We start from the raw sequence: 26,896 nt of genomic DNA, 5'->3' as shown, positions 1-26,896 counted from the left end.
AAGAGCAATTTTTGAAGGGGACACCAATAATAAAGGCAAAATTGTACTTGCAAGGATACGTGTACACAGAGGAAAGCCTTACTACTATTATTAGTGTAGCATGGAGACCGTTCCATTATCCTTCTTCTCAAAGTTTCTTTCTGGTTTAGTGAAAAAGCTGACTAAATTGACCAAAAAATTCTTCAAAACCGTACATTTTTTGTAAATAAGTTGTTTACACAATCAAGCCACCAAAATACAATGGAATTTGAACTTAACGTCAACTTTTATTTATTTATATATCACATTTAATAGCAACGTTGTTACTTCACAGTTATAATTAAAACATACATAAAAACATTTACCATGCCTAGCAAATGAAGGCGGTGTGTTTCTCAGTGACGCAATTACAGTGCTGTGGCTTAGTTTTCAACTATTTTCGTTGGTAAAATGGAGCTAAAACTGGCAATATGGTGTCTAAAATGTTCAAATCTTAATATTAAATTCTTGTTTATTAAACTTGTATAAAATCAAAATCACATTTGTTATCATGCTGATATCTGGAGAAAAACTGAACTCTTCATGTGATATTATATTAGATTAACTATATAAAATTATATAAACCGACTAAATCACAGTGAAAGCGTTAAAATCTAAATGCGCACCCGGACTAGTCTAATCTACAAGACTAACGTTACATCACGTAGTGTATGCGTACACTCTATGGGTGTGTGTGAGTGGGGATATACTATGTATTAAACAAGGGTAACGTTAAACAATATAATCGCTAACATAGCAGACTGCATCAGTGACAAAAGTACATTGGTACACAATCATATATTTGTTTTTTGACATGATTTATTAATGACTCAGCATCATCTATATTAAAGAGAAAATAATCACCTCATCCGAAGTGAATAAAATAACATTGACTTACTGGAGTTCCACAACTACTCAAAAACATTGTTCTTCTCTCCCGCCACCGGAATGTGTGTTTGTCGGGGCGGAGGCAGTGGAGGGGGGACTCAAAATGTTTAAAACGGTTTTTTTTGTTGTTGCCCCGTTTGCATTTGTATTATTTTATTTCCTAAACAATTATTTTAAGAATATATCATTATATTATTTACAATACACATATTTTAATGATATTTTAGGGGGCAACCCTCAGAAAGGGGGTCCTGACCCCCGACCCCCAGCGATTTCCGCCTATGTCCATGAGCATCTCTAGAGAATCTATGTACACTTCTGTACATGTTCCCCGCATACCCTGCATATTCTACGCCCATGTATACACCGCATGCTTCTAATGCGCTAGACTAAACTACTGCATCCATATATGTCATATCGCTTCTAAAGTGATGGAATAAGACATATGGATTACTTTAATGCTGCCTTTATGTAATTTTTGAGCTTCAAAGATTTGGACCCTGTTGACTTGCACTGTGAGAGCCTTCAGAGAACCTTCAGAGAACCTTCAGAGTAATTTGTGCTCACCAGAAGAAATTAGTCATGGACATCTGGGATGGCAAGCCTCCACTGATCAGTTTCAGTATGAGGATTTCAAATGGACAGCCAAATGTTTGACTGAGTAAAAAAATAAATGCTTCCTTGTAGATGTATGAATGAGGCAACATGTACCTATGCCAGTGATTATAAAAATGTGCATGCATCATAAATTCACAGAAACGAGAGGGAACGGAAAAGGAGGAAGTGTCATAAATTACTTTTTTTTTCACTATTTACAATGATTAAAGGTTATTTTATTTTTAGTAGTCTTTGCCCCATTATACACTGCAACAAAATGCGTTTATGATTTGTTTTTGTTTTGGCTTGTTTTCCAATATAGATATCTAAAACTCATTTAAAGCATTGGACATTTACTTTAACAGCTATACTGCAGAGGAAAAAATTATTATCTGAGAATGTTGAATATAATATTGAAAATACAAATATTTTTAAATGTCTAAAAATCTTTTAAAAAAAGATGCATTCACATGAGAAGCAGCATATAAGATATTTAGACTTGCTTTTAGAGAATAGATCTTGAATAGAAGGATATTTTGTCTTTACTGCACTTGCAGAAGTATAATCATGTGAAAAAATACACTTATATACAAAATGTACTTATATTTAAGATATAAGCAAATAAATATCTTATATGTTGCTTCTCAAGTAACTTTATCTTGTTTTAAGGGTTTTTAGACTATTTTTAATGGAAAACAAGACAAACACTTGATTACAGAATTAAACTTAATAAAAAGTATTTTTCCCTTTAATTCAGTGAATGTCATTTAGATTTATTTTTAAAAGATGATTTTGTCCTCTTTATTTGTAGTAAGCATGTTTATTCAACCTTTTATGTTGGGCACAAACTGAATAGCCAGCATCTGAGAAGAATCTAAATCTAAATCCAGCTATCATTGATTGTTTGCCATACTTTTTCATAACTTTGCTAATTCTTATTTTGGCTTGGGCATTTAGGCAATTTCCTGCGATTTATGATTCTCAAGTCAACCAATCAAGAGTTAACAGATGCTTTGTAACACAGCCACGATGCACTGTGACACTGATTAAAACCACAGAACTTCAGGATTACGTCAGATCCTGCTGCTGCAAACATGCCCAAACTCACACCAAAGAGTTCAGAGTTAGCACATACTGGAATTTGCAAGAGGCTTGTCACATTTAAAGATGATGCTACACATGATGATTTAAACAATGATAAACTGTTTATGTAACGGTTTATCTGTGTATTTTGCAACTTAGAAAAAAAAAGGGGGGCGTGGCTGTGAGCCACATAAACTTATGGAGCAGATCTTTTACAGGGTAATTCACCCACAGTCAATTGTGTATATATAATATAATATAAAAATCTGTCTTATTCAAATAAGATGAATAAGGTTGTGAAAGTTTCAAAATCCTAAATACTTTTTTCCAGAGTCAGAAATGTCATCATCAGACTGAATCAAACCATTACAACACGTTTAGGAGTCAGAGTGGTTCACTTATAGAACTGATTCAAGAGTAATTTGTTTACAAATCGGACAAAGCTGGTCGCGCTGTTTGACTCTGCCAATGAGCCATCGCCCATGTCTGCCACAGCCAACATTGCCAGCCCCGTCTGTCCCAGAGCCTACACTGCCAACTTCAGCCTCACGGGAGGAGTAGGAGAAGGGATTTCGTCTCTGAGTCTCAGCCTGTATTCATGACCACAATGGTCGTTCCCGAGGCTCTGTTCATGCCCATGACCACAGAGGTAATTTCCAAGTCTCTGCACATGTTCACGACCCCGGAGATCGTTTCCAAGTCTCTGCCCATGTTCACGACCACGCAGGTCGTTTCCAAGTCTCTGCCCATGTACACAACCACGCAGGTCGTTTCCAAGTCTCTGCCCATGTACACAACCACGCAGGTCGTTTCCAAGTCTCTGCCCATGTACACGACCACGCAGGTCGTTTCCAAGTCTCTGCCCATGTTCACGACCACGCAGGTCGTTTCCAAGTCTCTGCCCATGTACACAACCACGCAGGTCGTTTCCAAGTCTCTGCCCATGTACACAACCACGCAGGTCGTTTCCAAGTCTCTGCCCATGTACACAACCACGCAGGTCGTTTCCAAGTCTCTGCCCATGTACACGACCAAGGAGGTCATTCCAGAGGCTCTGTCCAGAGCTTATTCCACAACGAGAGTTCTTATTTGGTATTTTTGTATTATAATTACCTCATACTGTGCAAACTACATCACCTGAAGCTGTTTGGAAAGTTTAGAGTGCATCTGGACTGTGATCTGTGTAATTCTTCCTCTCCTCAGTCAGGGGCGAGCTGCAGTGCTGCTCTCATCATTAGAGTTTAATATGATCTCATGTTATAAATGACTATTCGACAAAGAAAATATTTGTAGACAATTTTTTTTGGTCAACGTTGCCGATAACGTCGACTAATCGTTTCAGCTCGAGGTGCAACTGCTCACCTGTCACGATCCACCCTGATCGTCCATATTGAAAAGCCTTGGCTTTGATCTCACACATTAGTTCGGTGCAACATGTTTCCGCCTTGATTGTGAAATGAAACGTGATTGGTTGAAGCTAGAATTTGCTACAGTGCACAGTGTCCGTTATCCGATTGGCTTGAGTAGCCGATGGGTGGTCTTGATGCTAAATTTATTTCAAAATCAACAAATGTGTGTAGCCATCCACAAATGCACAGGAAGCGATCCACAAATAAATGTGCGCGATTCACAAATGAATGCTGGACAGAGTTATGTTTGTGAGTTAAAAAATACAATTGTAAATATATTTTTTATATGCAAATATCATTGCACTTATTTGTGAATTCATCTTATTTTTGTGAAACATTTATTTGTGGATCTTATTCAATGTATTTGTGAACCAACTTTCTATTTGTACCACTCTTTCCATTTGTCTTTGAATTTGGAACAATTCTATCCCCATATTGTATCCACATACATGAATAAACTGGGCTCTTCCTCAGGCCATAACTTCAGAGGGGCTAACAGCACTTTAAACCTCACCACGACGAATATCTTGCCATGTAGAGTGTCTGTTTGTGCTTGCGAAAGAGATAGAGAGAGAGAGAGAGAGAGAGAGAGAGGGAGAGAGGGCGGTGTGTGGGCGGGCCGAGAATGCAAGAAAAGCAACAGCGTGCTGCGTGAGAGTTCTAGATAAACAGGCGAACGCAAAGTCGACGCACAAGAGCAGTTACGTCTAAAAGAAGGAAGAAAAGAAGAGTCAGGGAGGGAGAGGCAAGGCAGTGGGGATGGGGCGGAGAAGTTGAGGGAGAAAACATGCCGTAAAGGAAGATAGCGGTAAAGAAACAGACAGGGTGCGCTCTTTTAACAGTCATAATATAACGGGGAAGTCAGAGGAAGTCAGAGGAAGTCTTTGAAAATGGCAACATCTGCATTTGAATGATATTTTACGAGAGCGTGTGAGCACATTATGCGCTTGTTGCTTTTTGTCATCACCTTGTGCTCTTTCTGCAGTGTGGCCTTCTGGATTTTCCTCGTGAGCAAGTGAGTATGTCAGTCTGTCGGTCATTTGTGTTATCTTTATTTCTATTTCGAGAGTGAAATTAAAAATGTCTGAGTGTTAAAGTACGAGATGGTCTACTGCTGACTACTGTGACCAAGATGAAAGCTCATGGTGCTCTTTCAGGCTCTTTTGCTGCCAGTCTGGTTAGAGTTACCTCGTGAGTAGGCTACCTCGTTTTTAATCTCTAACTGTTTTATGTAATTGTTTCATAAAGAGGGCTTTTTTGTAGCCTAATCAAAGAGAGGTTTAATGGAATAAAAGGTTCGAAAGATATTTATCTGGAATAATAATTATAATGCGGGAAAACGTGTGAAAGTATAAAAGTTGAACTTGAGATGTCCACTGTTTATACTGTTTAAGTTAAGTTTCGCTAGGGGCGTTGCTAGACAAAAAGGTCTACTGGGGCACATGACCCCCATTACTCATATCGCTTTTTATTTTTTGAAAGCCTGCTGCATGCAAGAAATGAGCAACACAATGCACTATATAAAACCTTGCTTAACCCACTATTCCTACACTGCAACAAGTACTGGGAAAGGTAAACATGTAGAGATATTAATCTTTATGAAAATATTTAAGTATCTTCAACATACTGTACATGAACATTCTCAATATGTTTTATGGCATAAAATGCATACACTGTATATGAAAATAACAAAAGTGGAGAAACTTTCTTGCACATTTGCATTATATTACACATCAGGAAAACCTCTGTCAAATAAGTCAATGGAATTGCATTATCCAATGTCAGACGAAATGGCTTTAGACAGAAAGGTATCAGAATGAGCAGGGAGTTGGTCGCTAGGTAGAGTTGGTAGCTAAACTGGCTGAGTTTGGTTGCTAGCTTGTGAAACTATCTGAGCTATCTCTAACTTTATAAATGCAGAAGTGTAGTTTCTATAAATTAATAACTAGCTAGCTAACAAAATTGGTGTAAGTTTAAACTGACGTTTGAAACTCGTTCATTTTATTTGCAAAACAACTCAAAACAAGCCAAACTATTGTTCTTTTTTAGTCACTAGGTAATTAGCACACAGCAGCCATAGTTTCTGACAACTGTTTATGTAGTGTCTTAAACTAGCGCTAGTGAATTAAATGATTAATTTAATATCCAAAAGATTGATTCAATGTTATCATAATCAAAGACAGTACTACAGAACACAAAAATTTGTTTATTTTCTCTGCAATTCCATAGACTTGACAGAGGTTTTCCTGAGACTTTATGCTTATCATCTGATGTTTGAAACCTGACTCTGGCTGAGGATGTTGTTTGTTTATCATGTATCACTCATCTCTCCTTTCTGTTTCCTATCCCTGCTTCGTCCAAATAATTTTCTGATGTCCATCTGTATACAGGAGCCAATAATTTATGTCAAAATAAAACCATCTGTATTATTTAGAAACTTACTTTAGTTTCATCATATTTTCATGGCCTACCTCAATTCTAACTTGCGTGCCAACACCTGGGTAGGGTTGCACCAGCTGTGCGTAAGTTCTCACGTAAGTTAGGACGTAAAGTTCACACTAAGGGTTTAGTAACTAACTACTAGTTAGTTTGTAACTAAATCAGTGCTTAATTTGGTTGCACCACCTGTTCTTAAGGCAAGACTTAACTAGTAGGTTGTAAACTCTCCATAAATTAATGCATAGTCACGTAATATGAGGTTTACCTGTATTGATCCAATAAAAAGCCTTTAAATTTATACACAGAAGTGTTAAATAGCCGTGAATTAAAGTTTTATCTCGCTACGGTTAATGTTCAAACCTTGTCTGCTCGTGTAACTGTCAGCTGTAATAAATTATATCCCCATTAAAATATGATACGTAATAGACGTAGATTTAATAAATAGTATATTTGCCTTGTGTAAATAACAATATATAGGAACTGTATCTAAAATAAATAAGGGGTGATAAATAAATGCTAATACAACAGGCTGGAAAAATAGACATTTATTAATTTTAATATCTTACATATTTAGTATATGTTGACACGATGCACAATGAAAACTGCTCCGTTTGAAAGGTTTCATGCTGGAGAGCTGCTTAAAAGAACGTTTTTTTTTTTTTTCTCTCTTGTAAATGTAAACGAGTGTAAATGCCAACATCATAATATATGTCGAAATGATTAATGACTATCACGCAAAACATGAGCACATTGATGTCATTAAATGAGTCTGCTTTTTTATTCCAACCATTTCTCCTGTTCGGAGGCTTCCATAAATATTTAGTTAATACGTAGGTTTACATCCTTCCTAAGTTTAATGGTAAATGGTCTGCACTTATATAGTGCTTTTTTATTAACCTTAGAGGTTACCAAAGCGCTTCACACTGTGTCCCAATCACCCATCCACACTCACATTCTCACACCAATGGCGGCAGAGCTGCCATGCAAGGTGCTAGCCTGCCATTGGGAGCAACTCTGGGTTCAGTGTCTTGTCCAAGGACACTTCGGCATTTGGAGCCGTGTGGGCCGGGATTCGAACTACCGACCCTGCGATTGGTAGCCGACCCACTCTACCATCTGAGCCATCTAAGTAAATTGTGACTTAGTGCCCATTTATGCCACAACTAGGCTAAGTTGTAACAAACGTATAACTGTTGCAACCGGCCCCTGGACTTGTGTGTGTGTGGCTGTGCGCGCTGCAGAGGCTTTGGTTATAGCAAGCGCACAGGCGCGCGCCACACGGACAAGAATTTCTGCAAGCATGCATCAGATTAGTGTTTCAAGTTAAACTGTGTTGCTTTTACAAGCGTTGATTGGGTGGGTTACGGTGTTCCATTTAGATCAAATTTCTTTTTTCCGGGGTTATCAATCTAAATGATTGCTCTGACAAATAAAGTAAATTGTTAAAACTCAAACTTGAGCTTTTACTGTGGCAGATTTATTCTGGGACACGTGCCCAAGTAAAAGGGGTCTAGTGACTCGCCTGAATTTTGCATCAGATTAGTAAATAATTGGATATGTTGCATTTCCTGATCCGAACAAATGCTGTCTCTAATGCAAATGCATTTTGCTTTATAATGCACAAAGATATACAGTTTTGACAAGCATCGTTTAGCCTTACAAAGGAGTGGAGTCACCAATGATTCAGTGTGATGTAAGAATAGAGGTTTTTTTTTTCTTTTTACTTTTTCCCCCATTTTTCCCCCAATTTGGTATACCAATTCCAAATGTGCCTTATGTCTTCATGGTAACATAGTGATTTGCCTCAATCCAGGTGGCAGAGGACAGATCTCAGTTGTAAAGACCGTCTGAGAACGTCAATCTGCACATTTTATTACGTGGCTTGTTGAGCGCGTTGCCACAGAGCGGTACCATGTCTGGAGGCTTCACGCCATCCTCCAGCATCCACGCTCAACTCACCACACACCTCACCGAGAATGAACCACATTATAGTGACCACGAGGAGGTTTTCCCCATGTGACTCTACCATCCCTGCAAACCGGGCCAATTCGGTTGCTTTGGAGACCTGACTGGAGTCACTCAGCACACTCTGGGAATCGAACTAGCGAACTCCAGGGGTGGTAGCCAGCGTCTTTACCACTGAGCTACCCAGGCCAATAGTGGTTTTAACCACCACGCAAACCACGCAATTGCATGGGGCCCGGTCGGGGGGGGCCCCGCTCCGGTAGGAAAGCTCCTCAAAAAATGCTTGAGGTGTGACATGTTATTCTGGGTACACGTGCGAATACGATGTTGTCAGCGCTCTTGAAGTGGTTCACATTAGAAGCCGCTGAGGTCGGACAGGTGAGGTTTTTTTTAAAAGTAGGGTTCAGGTTTGTAATTTATTAAAAAATATATAGGCCTTCTGAAATTGTTTTGTGCACGTGCTCTCACTCACAGATACGGCCAAACGGATGAGTTGAGGGCTGTTCACACCGATCGTGTTTTTGCCTGCATCTGCTCTGTTTTGCCATTGTTTTCCTGTGTAAACACGTGCTGCAGGTACGTCCATACCTGCTGCACTGCATCTCACTGTTTCTTCAGTGTCTCACGGAGGACTGGCACATTTTTAGATACTGTGTTTATAAGACAACTTAATACACAGCTTAATAAGAGCATCAGGATTAAAAAATGCATGCCGAGACACCTACGTTTAGATTGTGTGTGTTTTTTTTTGTTTTTTTTTAGCACAGATGTCACAAAGTTGTAACATTCTGAACAAGTTCAGGTTGCAAAGAGGGGATTGTTACAATTATTCCAGATTGTTCTGCAACAAAATTTTATTTTTGCAGCGCTTTATAAGCGGCAATGTTTTTTTCCTTCTGCTCTGTGCTGAGGGGCTGCCATGCCTTGCATGTTTATTGTTAGTTACAAATGTTGCCTACAATGCTTACATAAAATACAGCTTCAGTCAGAATATAAGGTCCAGGTTAAAGTAAAGTAAATAAGACCGAATTATATTACTATTGTATACAACAAATCCTCTAAGTAATACAGATACTGTATCATATTATAATGACCAATCATTTTTAGGTTATAAAATTAATAAATAACTACTAAATTCCAAAATGTTATTGGGTGAAGTAGTAGGTTTTGCAGACCCTGTTCAAAAACTGGAAAACATGCATTAATTATCTTTAACTAGATTTTTATATTTTAAAAAATGTACTTGGCCTCAATGGTTGATGGGATGAATTTAAAATTACGATTTAAAATATATTTAATGTAATTTGTTAAGCAAATATTTTCAAAATGGTGCCCCAGCTTGGTTGGTTTCTTGGGGCCTCAGAAATCATAAACCCGACCCTGCATATATATATGTTTAAAAGTTTCATTTTTGAAAATAATATATAATTATTAGTAATATATAGCAATAATATTACTGATAAATGATGTATGTATTAGTAAATTATCTTATTATTGGGAAAGGTGAGGAAATATTAACTGTCTGTTAAGCCATCTTTACACAGTCGAGTTAAGCCTGCTCTGTGGCCTGTACCTGCTCAAAACTCTGTGAAAAGACACACTGCCATATAAAAGCGAGACAGAATGATGTCTGCTCTGACCCACCTCAGCCCCTGGTATCAAAGGCAGTTCTGATGCTGATTTGCTTCTGTGTTAATGAAATCAGAGCAGCCTTAAACTTTGTTTTTGTAACGACAGGTCATATATTTCATTATTTAGTTTCATAAATAATTAAAATGATTACTTCATATTTTCACTCATTTAATATTTTTTTATTCATATTTTATTTTTAAAACATTCATTTCATAACAGTATTTATGCATTTGTAACTGTTGTGTAAAAGCATTTAGCCTGCACTGAGCAGCATAAAACAGTTTGTGTAAATACACATAAATGCCACTTCACATGCAGCTTCTGTGCCACTTTGCAGTGTAAAGATGACTCTAGTATCTGTTTATGTTTGTAAAAGGTGTTTAAATCTACAGTTCTTTAACACAGGGCTTTGAGTACATCAATACAATGGCAAGCCAATGATTGAACTTCAGCTGTTATATAAATTAAGAAATAATGCTGTCACAGCCGTGACCTGCTTTCCCTTATTATGTGCCGTTACACTGGCAACAGGGGCCTTTAATCACAACAAGGCATGTGGGAGATTAAACTCCTTGAGAACTTTACTGAACAGAATCACTGGGCTCTTCACCATAGGTTAAATGTAAATGTGAATGAGGCTTCTGTTATCTAGGTACCAAATAACAGGAAACAAAGTCTTTGATTTGTACTTTACGATAGCACACATGTCTGTAATATAAGTACTAATGCAAGTGAATAATAGTGAAACACATCCGTTTATCTAGAACACTACATTTACTGAGCAAAGGTCATGTGTGGTTTACAGAACACATGTAGACTACATCTCTACAGCTAAAGTGTTGCAAAAAATTTTTGGGGGCAAGATCATAGCAGCAAGATCCCGTATACTTTTTCTATTTTGTATTTGTATTTTATTTTAGTGATATAGTTCAAATTAAAATTGTCTCATCATTTACTCACCCTCATACCATCTCAGATGTGTATGACTTTTTTGTGTGCTGAACATGAATGTAGATTTTTAGAAGAAAATTTCAGCTCTGTAGGCCTATTCCTTTAAATCAATTAATGCAACAGTATCATTACACCACATGAATATACAGTATCACTCTCAGCTTTATCTGGCTGAACTCAGAGATGTCTGGCTGTATTTTGCAAACAGTATGGAAGGTGGTTGTGGAAGAAAGAGCAAGAAAACAATGATAGGGAGATAGAGAGGGATAAATAAAGAGAGACATTGAGAGATAAATGAAGACAGACAGAGAGAAGCGGAGAGTTAAAAAAAAACACCTGGTTTGTAATTACACATTTTCATTCCTTAGGCCTTGTTTTGCTCATTTCAAAAGATACATTTAAAATACTTACAATACTATAATAAATTATTTGATGTGATTATAATAAATGAACGTAAAAGTAATAGTACTACAACTGATGGTGTAAATTAACCCACTTTTTTGTAAAGCTAAACGATGTTGTTTACAACAGTGGTTCTCAACCTTTTTGACTCCAAGGCCCCCCACTGTCCAAGACAATATTTCAGATTCGTTGTTTAGCCAATCAGAAGGCTTGGAGATGTTTTCTGTCTGTCAGTTATTCTGTGTTTACACAGGGCTGCCCATATGTGGACAGAAGGAAGTTGATAGCCTCATTTTAACAGTTGTGTGTTTGTTTTGACAACTAAAGTCATAGTTGGTGTAACTGTTCAGGTTTTCTGAGATTAAACTGCATGTTTACTTTAATTTTCACACCTGTGACATATGATGCTCTCCTGACCTGCTCCATGAGATTTAAATTGTATTAACTTCTAAATGAAACATTTGATTTTCATCAAATTTAGTACACCAATGCAACATGGTCCTGAAGGAGCATGAAAAGTTGGTGGAAAAGATCGGATATTAGGTGGCACTAAAACTGGAAATTTGACAATGGCCTCTCTGATATCTCTGTGATACTAAAATTATGGTGCTAACAGACTCTGGTTTATACTTACCTGTTAATGCATGCCTTTAAATAATATATAATACATTTTAATAATTTGTGTTTTGTTTGTGGTATTTATTATACTTTAGCATTATTTTTAATTCCTAATTTTATTTGGAGATTGGAGTCTGTGGTTTTGTTTGAGTGTTGTGCTCTTATTGATTTCCTGAAATAATATAATTGCCACAGTAACAATATTTTAACCCATATTTATGCAATATCAGTTAAGTTTTTTTTTTTAAAATTCTAAATCTCTTTCTCTCGACAGTAATGTGAATCCCCGTCCTTCATCTAAGATTCCACAAAAAGGCCCAGATACTTCACTACCTTGCAAGGGATGCAAGTATGTAAAACATGCTTGTATTATCCTTACCCTAACCCTAATTTCAAAGTACTCCATTGGCATGATTGTTTTACATATTATATTGGCAAAGCATCAGTACCCATAACAGAAACAAAAAATCATAATAACTGAATTAATTATAAAGAAATAAGGTACCCAGTAATAATCTTATCTCTTACATCTCTAAACTTATCACAGTGCTTTTGTCTCACACCAGTGTCACAGTGGGCACCAACATTTTCTTCCGTTTTGTTCTTACCTATTTAAGTTTGTCATACATTTTACCCCCATTCCAGAACATAGAATTTTATAATAAAGACCAAAGTGCCAAATGGAATATTATGCTTTTTTTTTTTTTTTTTTTAATCTACAAAAAATCATAAATGTAGCTTTTTTTAGTGTGCATGCTCATTGAGTTGGGGATGTAGTGTGTGAATTTGCATTTGATCTTTATTATAAGAACCAGAAAAATAGCATGATGTTGGTAAGATTTGTGATGAAGGTGAGTGTGACTTTATTTAATCTTCATTAGACTCTAACTGTGTCTGCCTTTTTCTATGGCTAGACTTTGTTTCTATGGCTAGATTAGATCTTGTTAGACTTAAACAGTGTCATTTGAAGTTACAAAAGAAATGACACGTTATTCAATTTTGAGATTTGTTAGTTTTTAGATCATCACGTGCATCTTATTGTATTAATTCCTTACTGAACAGTTTTCTGTAGTTGGTTGTGAATCCCTTTAGACTGCATGTCATTTCTGAAAGATATCATACATTTTATCCTGTATGTGTATTTCATTTTTTCAGAGACAGTGCGTTAATTGCCAAAGCACTGGAGAGCTACTCAAATGAATGGAATAAACAGGAGGCAAACTTTAAAACGTTCAGGTAACCAGTTGCTCAGAGAAGACCATTAGCTGTTTTCTTAAAGGTCAAACTGTGCCTGCAAGGTTCATTGTTGTATAAAAACACTGTATTGTTGATTATGGATCATAGCCAGGATTTCTTTAATAATAAAAATAATAAATTGTATTTATAGGTGCCTTCAACACTCTCAAGGACACCTTACAGACATAATACATTTTACAATAAGAGAACATAAAAGATAAAAAACTAAAATCACATATACATATTTGCATTATCATAGGAATATATACCTTCATAAATAAGAGTTATTTGTAGTAAGCTAATTTAAAAAGGTGGGTTTTGAGGAGGAATCTGAAAGTGAAAAGACGATCACAATTTTGGATATCTGGCAGTAAAGATTTGCAGAGTCGTGAAGCAGCACTGCTAAAGGATCTGGATCCCATAGAAGTCAGACGAACTGAAGGTATCACAAGAGACAGAGAGAGCAACAGGATCTAAGCGTGCGGGTAGGAGAATGTATATGAAGAAGCTCGAGATGATAGGATGGTGCTAGACTATGAAGAGCCTTGAAAGTCAATAACAGAATCTTGTAATCAATATGAAGTTTAACAGGGAGCCAGTGAAGTTGTTGAAGAATAGGAATTATATGGACCGAGTTAGAAGTTTGTGAAATAATCCGTGCAGCCGAGTTTTGTACCAGCTGTAATTAATGCTGAAGTTTTTGTGGTAGACCAAATAGAAGGGAATTACAATAATCCAAGCGGTACGTGACCAGAGCATGTACGAGAGTGGCAGTGCTGTGAATTGAGAGGGAAGGGCGATGACGATTTATGATGTGCAAGTGGAAATAAGCAGACCGGGTTATATAATATGTGCCTTCAAAAGAAAGAGTGCTATCCAGAATAACACCCCGACTCTTAATTTTCAAACAGGGAATTACAGTGGAATTGTCAATGTTCAGAGCAAAACGTTTTGATTTGGCAAGATTAGACTTTGTACCTACAAGAAGAACCTCAGTTTTATTACTATTGAGTTTGAGAGAGTTACAAGAAAACCATGATTGTATTTCAAGTAAACCGTTCTCTATTTCAAGTAAACCATTGGAAGCATTCCAAATGCTTCCAATGTCTTCATGTACCCAATTTACAAAATTATCCCAAATCAGTCACTATTCTGGGATGCCCTATATGTCTAAGTGTTTTTTATATTATTATTAGATATTCATATGACCGCAACACAACAGACTAAGTGTATTAGGGTCTAAAGTGTCTGTTTCAATTTAGGTCATTACTAAACAGCAAGTGCCATGCTGTGTCCAAAGCTGTGGTCACACAGAATAACACACCAGTGGGGTCAAAGATTATCTATGACGGAGAGAAGAGAAAGGCACTGCAGGTGACACAAGCCCTGTTCAGCATCTTAACTAAGGTATTATGTGATCCAAATATGTTAAAACATACTGGCATATAAGCACATGTAGCATACATGCGCACCATTTGCATTTGTGTGTGAGTGTGTAGGAACAACCCTTTGGAAATGCAACTTGGGAGTCCTGTGCAGTGGTGGGCAATGGAGGTATTGTAGCCAATAGCAGCTGTGGAGAGCAAATTAATTCAGCCCAGTTTGTCATCAGGTAAGGAGGATCAAATCACCCCACTAAAATCAATCAGTCCTAAAATTAGTAGTAGGTACAAACAAGAAGGAATATAAATATATGCATAAAGCTGAAGTGTGTAATTTCTGTGCCACTAGCGTTCAATCAGGTTATTTCCAATCACTTTCACTGTCTGCCAATGGTCAAACAAAAAGATAGTCCTGCCCCAATTTAAGTCATTGGTTAAGCAAATTTTGCTGACTGATCTGGATGCTCAAACAACAATTTTGCCACAGTGTTTATAGTTTTAATAGTATCGGTATTTAAACGTCTCCGGAAAATCAGGCTCCAAATGGCTTTCTTATGTCTCTGCATATTTAGCTGGGATTTGAAGAAAGTTACATACTTAACATTAGAAAAATCACACACTTCAGCTTTAAAACTGGATTAGATGTGGGCCCAAAAAAGTCATCTATTTCTTTAGATTACTTATCAATAAAAATGGCCTAATCAACCTATGCCCATCTGTGTATTCTTAGATGTAACCTTCCGCCACTGGGGAGCCAATATGAGCAAGATGTGGGCAACAAAACAAACTTGGTGACTGCAAATCCCAGCATCCTCCACGAGAAGTGAGTCTGTGACTGTGATTTGTAACCATACAGTTGAAGTCATTAAAACACATTTTTTAACCACTCCACAGATTTTATATTAGCAAAATATAGTCGTTTAGGACATCTACTTTGTGCATGACATGAGTAATTTTTCCAACAATTGTTTACAGACAAATTGTTCCACTTTTAATTGACTATGTCACAATTCTAGTTGGTCCGAAGTTTACATTCACTAAGTTAACTGTGCCTTTAAGCAGCTTGGAAAAACCAGGAAATTATGCCAAGCCTTTAGGCAATTAGAAAATTTGATTCTGATAGGCTAATTGGAGTCAATTGTATGTGTACAATACTGTGCAAAATGTTTTGGCACTTGGAAAAAATGTTGCATAGTCAGAATGTCTTCAAAAATAATGCCATAAATAGTTTTCATTTATCAACTAACGTCATACAAAGTCCAGTAAACATAAAAAAGCTAAATCAATATTAGGTGTGACCACCTTTGCCTTCAAAATAGCACCAATTCTCCTAGGTACACCTGGATACAGTTTTTCTTGGTTATTGGCATATAGGATGTTCCAAGCTTCTTGATGAATTTGCCACAGTTCTTCTATCTATTCCGGCTGTCTCAGTTGCTTCTGTCTCTTCTTGTAATCCCAGACTGACTCAATATTCAGTGGGAGGGCTCTGTGGGGACCATGCCATCTGTTGCAGGGCTCCCTGCTCTTCAATTCTATTCTATTTGCAAAATAAATGTTTGAGAGCCTAAAATGCATATATCCTATTGACACACTAAAGCTGAAAATATAAATAACCATCTTAAGACAAATGTTTTTGTGAAGCATCTTATGTGCCTAAGACTTTTGCAAAGTACTGTACCTGTGGATGTATTTTAAGGCCTACCTTCAAACTCAGTGCCTCCTTTGCTTTACATCATGGTAAAATCAAAAGAAATTAGCCAAGACCTCAGAAAAACAATTGTGAACCTCCACAAGTCTGGTTCTTCCTTGGGAGCAATTTCCAAACACCTGAAGGTACCATGTTCATCTGTACAAACAATAGTACGCAAGTATAAACACCATGGGACCCTGCAGCCTTCACACCGCTCGGGAAGGAGACACATTCTGTCACCTAGAAATAAACGTAGTTTGGTGTGAAAAGTGCAAATCAATACCAGAACAGCAGCAAAGGACCTTGTGAAGATGCTGGAGGAAACAGGTAGACAAGTATCTATATCCACAGTAAAACAAGTCCTATATCAACATAACCTGAAAGGCTGCTCAGCAAGGAAGAAGCCACTGCTCCAAAACTGCTATAAAAAAGCCAGACTACAGTTTGCGAGTGCACATGGGGACAAATATCTTTTTGGAGAGATGTCCTCTGGTCTGATGAAACAAAAATTTTACTAATTGGCCATAATGACCACAATTATGTTTGGAGGAAAAAGGGTGTGGCCTGCAAGCTGAAGAACATCATCCCAACTGTGAAGCATGGGGGTGGCAGCATCATGTTGTGGGGGTGCTTTGCTGCAGGAGGGACTGGTGCACTTCACAAAATAGATGGCACATGAGGAAGGAAAATTATGTGGATATATTGAAGCAACATTTCAAGACATCACCCAGGAAGTTAAAGCCCGGTTGCAAATGGGTCTTCCAAATGGACAAGCATACCTTCAAAGTTGTAGCAAAATGGCTTAAGCACAACAAAGTCAAGGTATTAGAATGGCCATCACAAAGCCCTGACCTCAATCAAATCCTCAATGTGTGGGCAGAACTGAAAAAGCGTGTGCGAGCAAGGAGGCCTACAAAACCTGACTCGGTTACACCAGTTCTGTCTGGAGGAATGGGCCAAAATTCCAGCAACATATTGTGTGAAGCAACCCAAATTGTTTGACCCAAGTGAAACTATTTAAAGGCAATGCTAACAAATATAAAAAAATTGTATGTAAACTTCTGGCCCACTGGGAATGTGATGAAAGAAATAGAAGCTGAAATAAATAATGATCTCTATTATTCTGATATTTCACATTCTTAATATAAAGTAGTGATCCTAACTGACCTAAGACAGGAAATTATTTCTATGATTAAATGTCAGGAATTGTGAAAAACTGAGTTAAAATGTATTTGGCTAAGGTGTATGTAAACTTCTGACTTCAACTGTATATGTGCTATTAGAAACAATATATTTAGTGTATAAGGGGCTTTCAAACTGGCAGTTTACTCCAAACAGAGCACTGTTTGCATGAACAATTGGCCATATGAAAGCTGTTTTGAGGAATGGGAAGCAGACCGTAGTAACAAACCCAAGACTACCTGTAGGAAGTGGTTTGAGCTTGGTTGCAATGAAACGGTGACTCTGTTTTCATGAGGGAGAAAACCACCTGTACTCATGTACCCACTTGTTCAGGAAGTAAAATAACTTGGGCATGCGTTTTTGCCAATTTAAGCATGACGACATCATCAATTGCACAAAAAAAACATGAGTGGCAGGGGAACATAAGCAGCACTGCAAATACATTGCTGGGACAACCAGCTGTCTTTTCATAAAAAGATTGTGAGCATCAGATATAGTTGCCTTCTCCTGGACATGCATATCTTCTGAATTATGGCAGGAACAACCGCACTCCGATTAGGACTGCAGCAAAAATGCCCAGTATGAAAACCAATTAAGATAAAGTTGAACAAACATTTTCTTTTAAAGACTTGTATTTAAAGGGTTAAAGTTCACCCAAATACACTCACCTAAAGGATTATTAGGAACACCATACTAATACTGTGTTTGACCCCCTTTCGCCTTCAGAACTGCCTTAATTCTACATGGCATTGATTCAACAAGGTGCTGAAAGCATTCTTTAGAAATGTTGGCCCATATTGATAGGATAGCATCTTGCAGTTGATGGAGATTTGTGGGATGCACATCCAGGGCACGAAGCTCCCGTTCCACCACATCCCAAAGATGCTCTCTTGGGTTGAGATCTGGTGACTGTGGGGGCCATTTTAGTACAGTGAACTCATTGTCATGTTCAAGAAACCAATTTGAAATGATTCGAGCTTTGTGACATGGTGCATTATCCTGCTGGAAGTAGCCATCAGAGGATGGGTACATGGTGGCCATAAAGGGATGGACATGGTCAGAAACAATGCTCAGGTAGGCCGTGGCATTTAAACAATGCCCAATTGGCACTAAGGGGCCTAAAGTGTGCCAAGAAAACATCCCCCCACACCATTACACCACCACCACCAGCCTGCACAGTGGTAACAAGGCATGATGGATCCATGTTCTCATTCTGTTTACGCCAAATTCTGACTCTACCATCTGAATGTCTCAACAGAAATCGAGACTCATCAGACCAGGCAACATTTTTACAGTCTTCAACTGTCCAATTTTGATGAGCTCTTGCAAATTGTAGCCTCTTTTTCCTATTTGTAGTGGAGATGAGGTGGGGTCTTCTGCTGTTGTAGCCCATCCGCCTCAAGGTTGTGCGTGTTGTGGCTTCACAAATGCTTTGCATACCTCGGTTGTAACGAGTGGTTATTTCAGGCAAAGTTGCTCTTCTATCAGCTTGAATCAGTCGGCCCATTCTCCTCTGACCTCTAGCATCAACAAGGCATTTTCGCGCACAGGACTGCCGCATACTGGATGTTTTTCCCTTTTCACACCATTCTTTGTAAACCCTAGAAATGGTTGTGCGTGAAAATCCCAGTAACTGAGCAGATTGTGAAATACTCAGACCGGCCCGTCTGGCACCAACAACCATGCCACGCTCAAAATTGCTTAAATCACCTTTCTTTCCCATTCTGACATTCAGTTTGGAGTTCAGGAGATTGTCTTGACCAGGATCACACCCCTAAATGCATTGAAGCAACTGCCATGTGATTGGTTGATTAGATAATTGCATTAATGAGAAATTGAACAGGTGTTCCTAATAATCCTTTAGGTGAGTGTATAACATTTATGTTATTTTCTCACCCTCATGGCTTTGTTTTACAAAAGTGTTACATAATGTGTCATGGTTACTGTTGTAACCTCCATTCCCTGATGGAGGGAACGAGACATTGTGTCGAATGTAGTGACACAAGGGGTCTTTCTTGAGAGCCTCGTGTACCTCTGATTATGAGAAATTGGCAGACAGAATTTTCTTGTCCCGCCTCGGACATACGGGTATAAAGGGAAGCAGGCATGTGTCTGTCAGTCATGTTTTTGCTCTGAGGAGCCGAGAATAAGGTACGGCCATTTACAGTGGTAGGTCTAGTGTCGTGGCAAGGGGGACACAACGTCTCGTTCCCTCCATCAGGGAATGGAGGTTACAACATTGACCGAAGGGGAACGTCATGGTTACTCAACGTTGTGTCGAATGTAGTGACACAAGGAGTCCCATTTAAAAGCGCCATGCACTAGACTGTGTTACGTGAACTGCTGACACAGGTGCAAGCAAGCTACTGCGTGCTAGAAGCAACTGTATCGGCCTCAAGTAACCCTCCCCAACGTCCCCAGAAAAGGTGTCATATACAGAACTTAGGTTCCCAGCACCCCTAAGGGGGAACAGGCGACATGACTATCATGGAAGCAAGCCGGCCAACTGTGGCCTTTTCTCTCTCTATGTTTCTCGTCATAGAGCATAAACGCTATGAAATGCATCGGGGAAGGCGATCTTTCCCGTTCCTATTCTTTCAGGGGGAAAAGACCCTGCAGAGACCACATCCTGCCCAGACTGGGGGGAGGTGACTTGTGGCCAATACGCAACATGGGTTGTCAAGCCACACGTGGGAGTGGCGCGGTGGTAGGTCCTACCTGATGAGGGAGGAGCACTACAAACACCGTGACTGGGGGCAGAAGGACTGCCCAAGGGAGACGGTGGTCTGCCGACAGTGGGACCGTCCTGCGGAAAATACATCACAGGGAGTTGCCTGAAGAGGGAATTAGGCCTGTGGAGATCTACCCCAGTACAGAGGCTCGTAAAGTGTCTAGTCGCAAATTCCTCCACTTAATTCGCAGGCCAGAAGGCTAGGGAGGAAGATCATCCAGGAAGCGAGAGCTTAGTGGCTAACCTGGGAGAGCGCACTGCATCACTTTGGTGAAGGGCGCTAGGTGCAAGCGGAACACCTGGTCGGCTGTTCCGTATTACTGAGTTCTACCGGCTCGGACCTGACAAAACATGGGACGGGACCGACTCAACCCTGAGATTATAGAATCTCGAAAAGGTATTGGGTGTTGCCCAGCCCACTGCTCTGCAGATGTCTGCTAGGGAGGTGCTCTTGGCAAGTGCCCACAAGGATGCCACACTTCTCGTCGAATGTGCTCGAACCCGCAAGGGTGTGGGCATGGCCTGGGTCTGGTAGGCCAGGGAGATAATGTCAACGACCCAGTGAGCTAACCTCTGTTTGGAGACGACATTCCCTTTCCGCCTCCGCCTAATCAGACAAAGAGCTGCGCGCGGTCCAAATAGATACCCAAAGCACGTACCGGACACGGCAACGAAAAGGCTGGGTCTGCCTCCCCCCGGGGCAGTGCTTACAGGTTCACGACCTGATCCTTGAAGGGGGTCATGGGAACCTTGGGCACGTAGCTCGGTCGCGGTCTTAGGATGACATGAGTATCTGCCTAACCGAACTCCAGGCAAGTGTCGCTGACAGAGCACGCTTGCAGGTCCCCAACACTCTTGATGGATCAGGAGGGCCGTCTTCAAGGAGAGGGCCTTGAGCTCAACAGAGTCCAGTCCGCGATAGCGGCTACATTCACCTTCAAGGTGGAGGGGGACAGCCTCCCCTCTAACCTCTCTTGCAGAATTGAAAGCACTGACCGAATTGCACATCTCCGCATGTCTTCAGACTGGGAAGAACACAAATGTAACTTTTTTAACTTTAACTTTAGGGCGTAAAGTTGCTTGGTAGAAGGAGCTCTGGCTTGGTCTACGACTGCAGGTGGTAGGTCACTCAGATCTTCCACGTCCCATCCAGGGGCCAGACGTGGAGGTTCCAGAGGTCTGGTCGCAGATGCCAGAGGGTGCCCAGTCCCAGGGAGGTGCTGCCGTGAGGAGTGGTGAGATCTGAGAACCAAGTCCGAGTGGGCCAGTAAGGGGCCATGAAGGTGACTTGTTCCTCGTCCTCCCTGATCTTGCACAGCACCAGTGCAAGAAGGCTCACTGGGGGAAATGCGCACTATCCCGAAAGGGCCCTCTGTCAGGGAGTACCAGAGCGGGATTGGGAATTGTCTTGGGAGGCAAAGAGATCTACCTGTGCCATGCCAAACCATCCACAGATCAGCTGGACCACATGGGGGTGAAGCCTCCATTCTCCGCAGGGCGAGACCTTATGCGACAGCTTAGGCCAGACAGCTGTTGTGTTGAAGTTGCCAGGGATATGAGTGAGATATGAGCGACCTTAGTCTCTGCTGACTCCAAAGGAGGAGATGGCAGGCGAGTTATTACATATGACGAGAGCGCACGATGCCTTGGCAATTTATGTATGCTACTGTCGCGGTGCTGTCTGAACAGATCAAGACATGCTTGCCCCGGATCAGCGGGAGAAACCTCCGCAGGGCAAGGAATACAGCCAGCAACTCTTGGTAGTTGATGTGCATATGCAGCCGGGGCCCTATCCAGGAGCCAGCAGCTGTGTGCCCGTTGCACACACCACACCAACCCCATTGAGAGGCGTCTGTGGTGACCACGACATGTCTGGACACCTGCTGTAGGGGGACTCCAGTCTGCAGAAAACAGAGGTCTGTCTAAGGGTTGAAAGTCTGACAGCAGGAAGGGCACGGTATTAACACGGTATGAGCCGTGGCGCCATGCCCATCTTGGGACTCCAGTCTGAAGCCAGTGCTGAAGCAGTCTCGTATGCATCAACCTGAGCGGTGCGACCACAGCCGAGGATGCCATATGCCCCAGGAGCCTTTGGAACTGTTTTAGAGGAACCACTGTGCCGAGTTCAAAGAGAGCGAGGCACCTGAGCACCGACTGCGTGCGCTCGTTTGTGAGGCGTGCTGTCATCGAGACTGAGTCTAACTCCATGCAGAGGAAAGAGATGCTCTGAACTGGGGCGAGCTTGCTCTTTTCCCAGTTCAACTGAAGCCCTAGATGGCTGAGGTGCCTGAGCATCTGTTATCTGTGAGTGCATAGTAACTCTCGAGAGTGAGCAAGTCATCGAGGTAGTTGAGTATGCGGATGCCCACTTCCCATAGCGGGGCAAGGGCTGCCTCTGCGACTTTTGTGAAGACACGAGTGGACCGGGACTGGCCAAAGTGGAGGGAGGACCTTATACTGATATGCCTGGCCGTTGAACGCGAACCGTAGGAAGGGTCGGTGTCGAGCCAAGATGGAGATGTGGAAGTATGTGTCCTTCAGGTTTACCGCCGCAAACCAATCTTGATGCTGAATGCAGGTTAAAATCTGTTTTTTAAAATCTGCTAAAATCTGAGCATTTTGAACGGGAGTTTGTGTAAAGCCCGGCTGAGAACTCGCAAGTCTAATATTGGACGCAACCCACCAAATGTTTTGGGTACGACGAAATAAGGGCTGTAGAAACCCTTCATTTCGGCTGGAGGGATGGGCTCTATCGTTGCCTTGAGTAACAGAGTTGTAATCTCTGCCCGTAAGGCGCTGGCGTTTTTGCCAAGCATCGAGGTGGAACGAACCGCTGAAACGAGGTGGGAGCCTGGCAAATTTAATTGCGTTGCCGAGTCGGATGGTCCTGGCCAGCTTGATAGCGGGTGGCAGTGGCGACTCTATTCCCTGGCGGATGGTATCAGCTCCTCTGCCTCCTGGTGGACCACTCCAGTACCATCAAACCAATCCTCTCCTCGGCGTTGTAATCCTCCATCAGCGGCGAGGGCTCTCTGATGGCATGTCTCCCCCCAATCTCGGGTTTCGCCACCAGTGTAATGAATCTCTACTTGTTGGATAAAGGAGGAAGCAGGAACTGGTTAACTATCAACAGACGTTTTATAAAACACTGACAAAGGCTTAACTTAAACAAAAGTGTGCACACACGAACCCTGCTGCGTGCATCTCTCTCTCTCTCTCTCTCTCTCTCTCTCTCTCTGGTGTCCCGCTCCTCCTCTTATCTCTCTTCTGCTGATTGGGCAACTCGGTGCCGGGCGTGCATCCTCTAGGCCCGGCCACGCCCTCCTTGTCATAGATGCTGTTTATAGAGCTTAATCTGTCCCTGAAACATTCCTTTGACCCTTTTCAGATCATGGGTACATCATAAGACAAAATAAGTAAAACCTAATCAGAAGTATCTCTCTCCTTCCCTTCTGTTTTCTACCCAGGTACAGCGGACTGATGGAGCGCCGTCGTCCATTTGCGGAAAGCCTTCATCCTTACGGACACGCATTATTGCTGCTACCTGCCTTCTCATATGGCCACAACACACCTGTATCCCTGCGTGCCTTTTACACACTGGAGGACTTTGGCAATGATGGCCTGCTGCCTGTTTTCCTGAACCCGGAGTACTTGAGGGGACTGAAGAAGTTCTGGCGTGAGCGAGGCCTTAACTCAGTTCGTCTCAGCACAGGGCTCATCATGGCTAGTTTAGCAATAGAGATTTGCAATAACGTCCATTTGTATGGCTTTTGGCCTTTCAATAAACATCCGCATGACAATCGATCGATCACCAACCATTATTACGATGATCGGGCGAGCAAGAAGAATGTGCACTCCATGCCGACTGAGTTTGAACAATTACTGAAACTCCACAAGCAAGGTGTTGTTCGCATACACCTGGGGGAGTGTCAGTCCACTCACAGGTAAAACATGAGCCTAGAAGCAAACAATGTCTTGCTTTATGTACATCTGTGTATGTACACCTCCACAAAATACATCTTCCATTGAGAAAGGAGTTCAACATTTAGATGCAAACCTGCAAGTTTGAACTTTTTTGTTCGTTGTTAAGAGAATGAAAGGCATACTAGAAATGGAAGCTTCTGTATTAGTTCTACTAGGAAGACTCATATTAGTAAACTACATTTGTGAATTTCATGAGGTGTCCAGGTCACATTTAACGGCAAAAATCTAAATTAAGATATTATATTTTGCATAAAAAATTTAAGTCTACTATTAGGACCCTTAAGCTTTTTTTTGCATCGTGAAATTATTGTCAGGATAATTAAAGGAATATTCCAGGTTCAATAGAAGTTAAGCTCAAGTAACCACATTTGAGGCATAATGTTGATTGCCACAAAAATGTATTTCTACTATTCCCTCCTTTTCTTTAAAAAAGGCAAAAATCAAGTTTACAGTGAGGCACTTGCAATAGAAGTGGTGACCAATCTTTTGAGGGTTTAAAGGCAGAAATGCAAAGCTCATAATTTTATAAAATGTCCTTTTATACCTTTAATCTTATTTTTCACCATAATTCTCATTAATGTAATGCTAGTCTCATGGTCATTACTGTAACGTAAAAACATTATTATTTGAAAATATTTATACATCATGGTAGCACTTGTTATACTTTAGTAAATAAAACATTCACTGATTTTAATAAAAAAAAATAAAAAAGGCTAAATAATGTGCTTAATTTTCCTGTAAATAATGTCATAATGCAAAAAAATTCAAGGGGCCTAATAGTAGACTAAATCTTTTTAATGCAAAATATGATTATTATATATTTTTTTTCTTTTAGGGTGAAATGTGACATGGATTTTTCTTGACAGGTTTTGTGAGATGCACCATTCCATCGGACGGGTCTAAAGCACAAAGTTACTACACACAGTCTATCGCTACATGGTAAATTAATGTTTGTTCCGAGACTTTCTGGTAGAACCTGGCCACATGGAAGAGTGATGGGAAAGAAGCAGCTGTGCACACACACTTAAAAAAATATCAGATATGAACATGGACAACAAATTCATCACATGTTTTTAGTTACTTTGAGATAATCTTGCACACACGCAAATAACTGCTGAAAACAAATGTAATTAATTTAGCCTCTGCACTGTGAAGGAGTTTAATTAAGAAAATAATTCCAGATCAGCATCCTCCATAAACACCCTAAACACTCCTTTAGCTGTTTTGCCTTAGTCAGCTTTAAACATGCTCACTATAGGTGCTCCTCCATGTCACACTAATCACAAGTGCCAGTCTATACTCTAGAACATTTATCAGTGGAAATTAATTTGAACTCAGGTGTGCTTGATTAGCAGCACTGAATTCTAATTCTAGACCCAAATCTCAGCCAGGAAAAACAGGGATGTCTGAATGTTTGAAAACATGACATCACAATGGCTATGTTCAGAATGGAATACTGCTTTACTACTTCTACTGCACAGTATTATACACTGTATGCTATCTGCTGTTTTGTTTTTAAATACCAAGTGAAAAAGCAGACAATATTTCATGATACATTTTTAGAACGGTAGTATGCTACTTTTGTTTTTCAAATCTAGTAATATAATTTAAAACAAAAATGTTAAACTTTTTGTAGTCTGTTTAAATAATGAGTCAAGAAAGAGATGGTAAATATCACAACTGATATTATTTCCAGTTCATCTATCACTATGGATATGGAAGTAGTAGGCCATCTGGGTATTCCATGCATACAGAAAATATGCATACTGTGCACAGTATACATACTAATTAGTGCAGCAATAATAAGAGTAGTATGTTAATATGCTATTCCGGACATAGACAGTGTGTGGAAAAAAAATAGGAATCTTAGGTGTGGTTTAGCTCCACTCAGGAGTGAGAAAACAGGAGGTGTAGAAACTTGAATGTGCCAATTTTGCATGCTCTAATCTGAGCATGAAAGGGCAAATTAAATGAATGATTAATAATAAAAAAAAAAATTTTTAGAAGAAATGTAGTCTGTGTATTTTAAGTTTCTATGATTATTCAGTCTATGAATTTCTTAATTTGTCCTGTTTTTTTTTTTTACATAGGCAAAGTAAAGTCCTGATAAATCTTTCCATTTAAATGTGAATAAAGAAACATTGAGCCATTTAACAATCTCAAGGTAAAGACTGTTGACAATGAATTGGCCAGTAGTGAAAATTGAGCATTTTTTTGTGGTCAGTTCTTCTCACTGGGGCTTGTCAACATAATATTGCTTTGCAATTTGTGCCTTTTGAGACTCCAAAGTATATAGTTATGGCTTTATTTCTTTATGGTTTTTATAAAAAAGCACAAGAAACAAAATCATTTTTTTACAAATATTGTTTGCTTGGTGGGGTTGTAATGAAAACACCAAAGTAGTTTGATCAGGAAATCTGAAAAAACGTTTTTTTTTTTTTTAAAAATGTATCTTTTATATAAAGGATATACAGAGTGTGTTAAGAAATGGGTGGTGGTAGGGAAGAGAAAGAGATCTGCTCCATAACCTTCCTAAAGAGTGCTAAATTTTGCAAAACAACTACAAATGCATCAACACTCTGACAGAGACACAAAATACATTTTCGAATGAAATGACAGTTGTTGCGGGACAAGGGTGGAGGGGAGAACTATTACTTTAAGATTGTAAGAATGTGGTTTTTGTAGT

General features: G+C 39.9%; 1 protein-coding gene across 1 annotated transcript; it reads left to right on the top strand.

Moving 5' to 3' along the window:
* The first annotated feature begins 4,678 nt into the window (after positions 1-4,678).
* On the top strand, positions 4,679-26,220 carry LOC127647703 (alpha-2,8-sialyltransferase 8F-like). The gene is made up of 8 exons (XM_052132125.1): positions 4,679-5,010; positions 12,277-12,351; positions 13,158-13,238; positions 14,501-14,645; positions 14,738-14,850; positions 15,351-15,443; positions 23,694-24,170; positions 25,077-26,220. The coding sequence occupies exons 1-8, from the start codon at positions 4,937-4,939 to the stop codon at positions 25,111-25,113; spliced, it is 1,095 nt and encodes a 364-aa protein (XP_051988085.1). The 5' UTR covers positions 4,679-4,936; the 3' UTR covers positions 25,114-26,220.
* Positions 26,221-26,896: the final 676 nt, after the last annotated feature.

Source organism: Xyrauchen texanus, chromosome 8, assembly GCF_025860055.1.
Source record: "Xyrauchen texanus isolate HMW12.3.18 chromosome 8, RBS_HiC_50CHRs, whole genome shotgun sequence".
Taxonomy (NCBI): domain Eukaryota; kingdom Metazoa; phylum Chordata; class Actinopteri; order Cypriniformes; family Catostomidae; genus Xyrauchen; species Xyrauchen texanus.
Note: the sequence above shows the minus strand (reverse complement) of the source record. Positions and strands in the feature narration are given on the sequence as shown.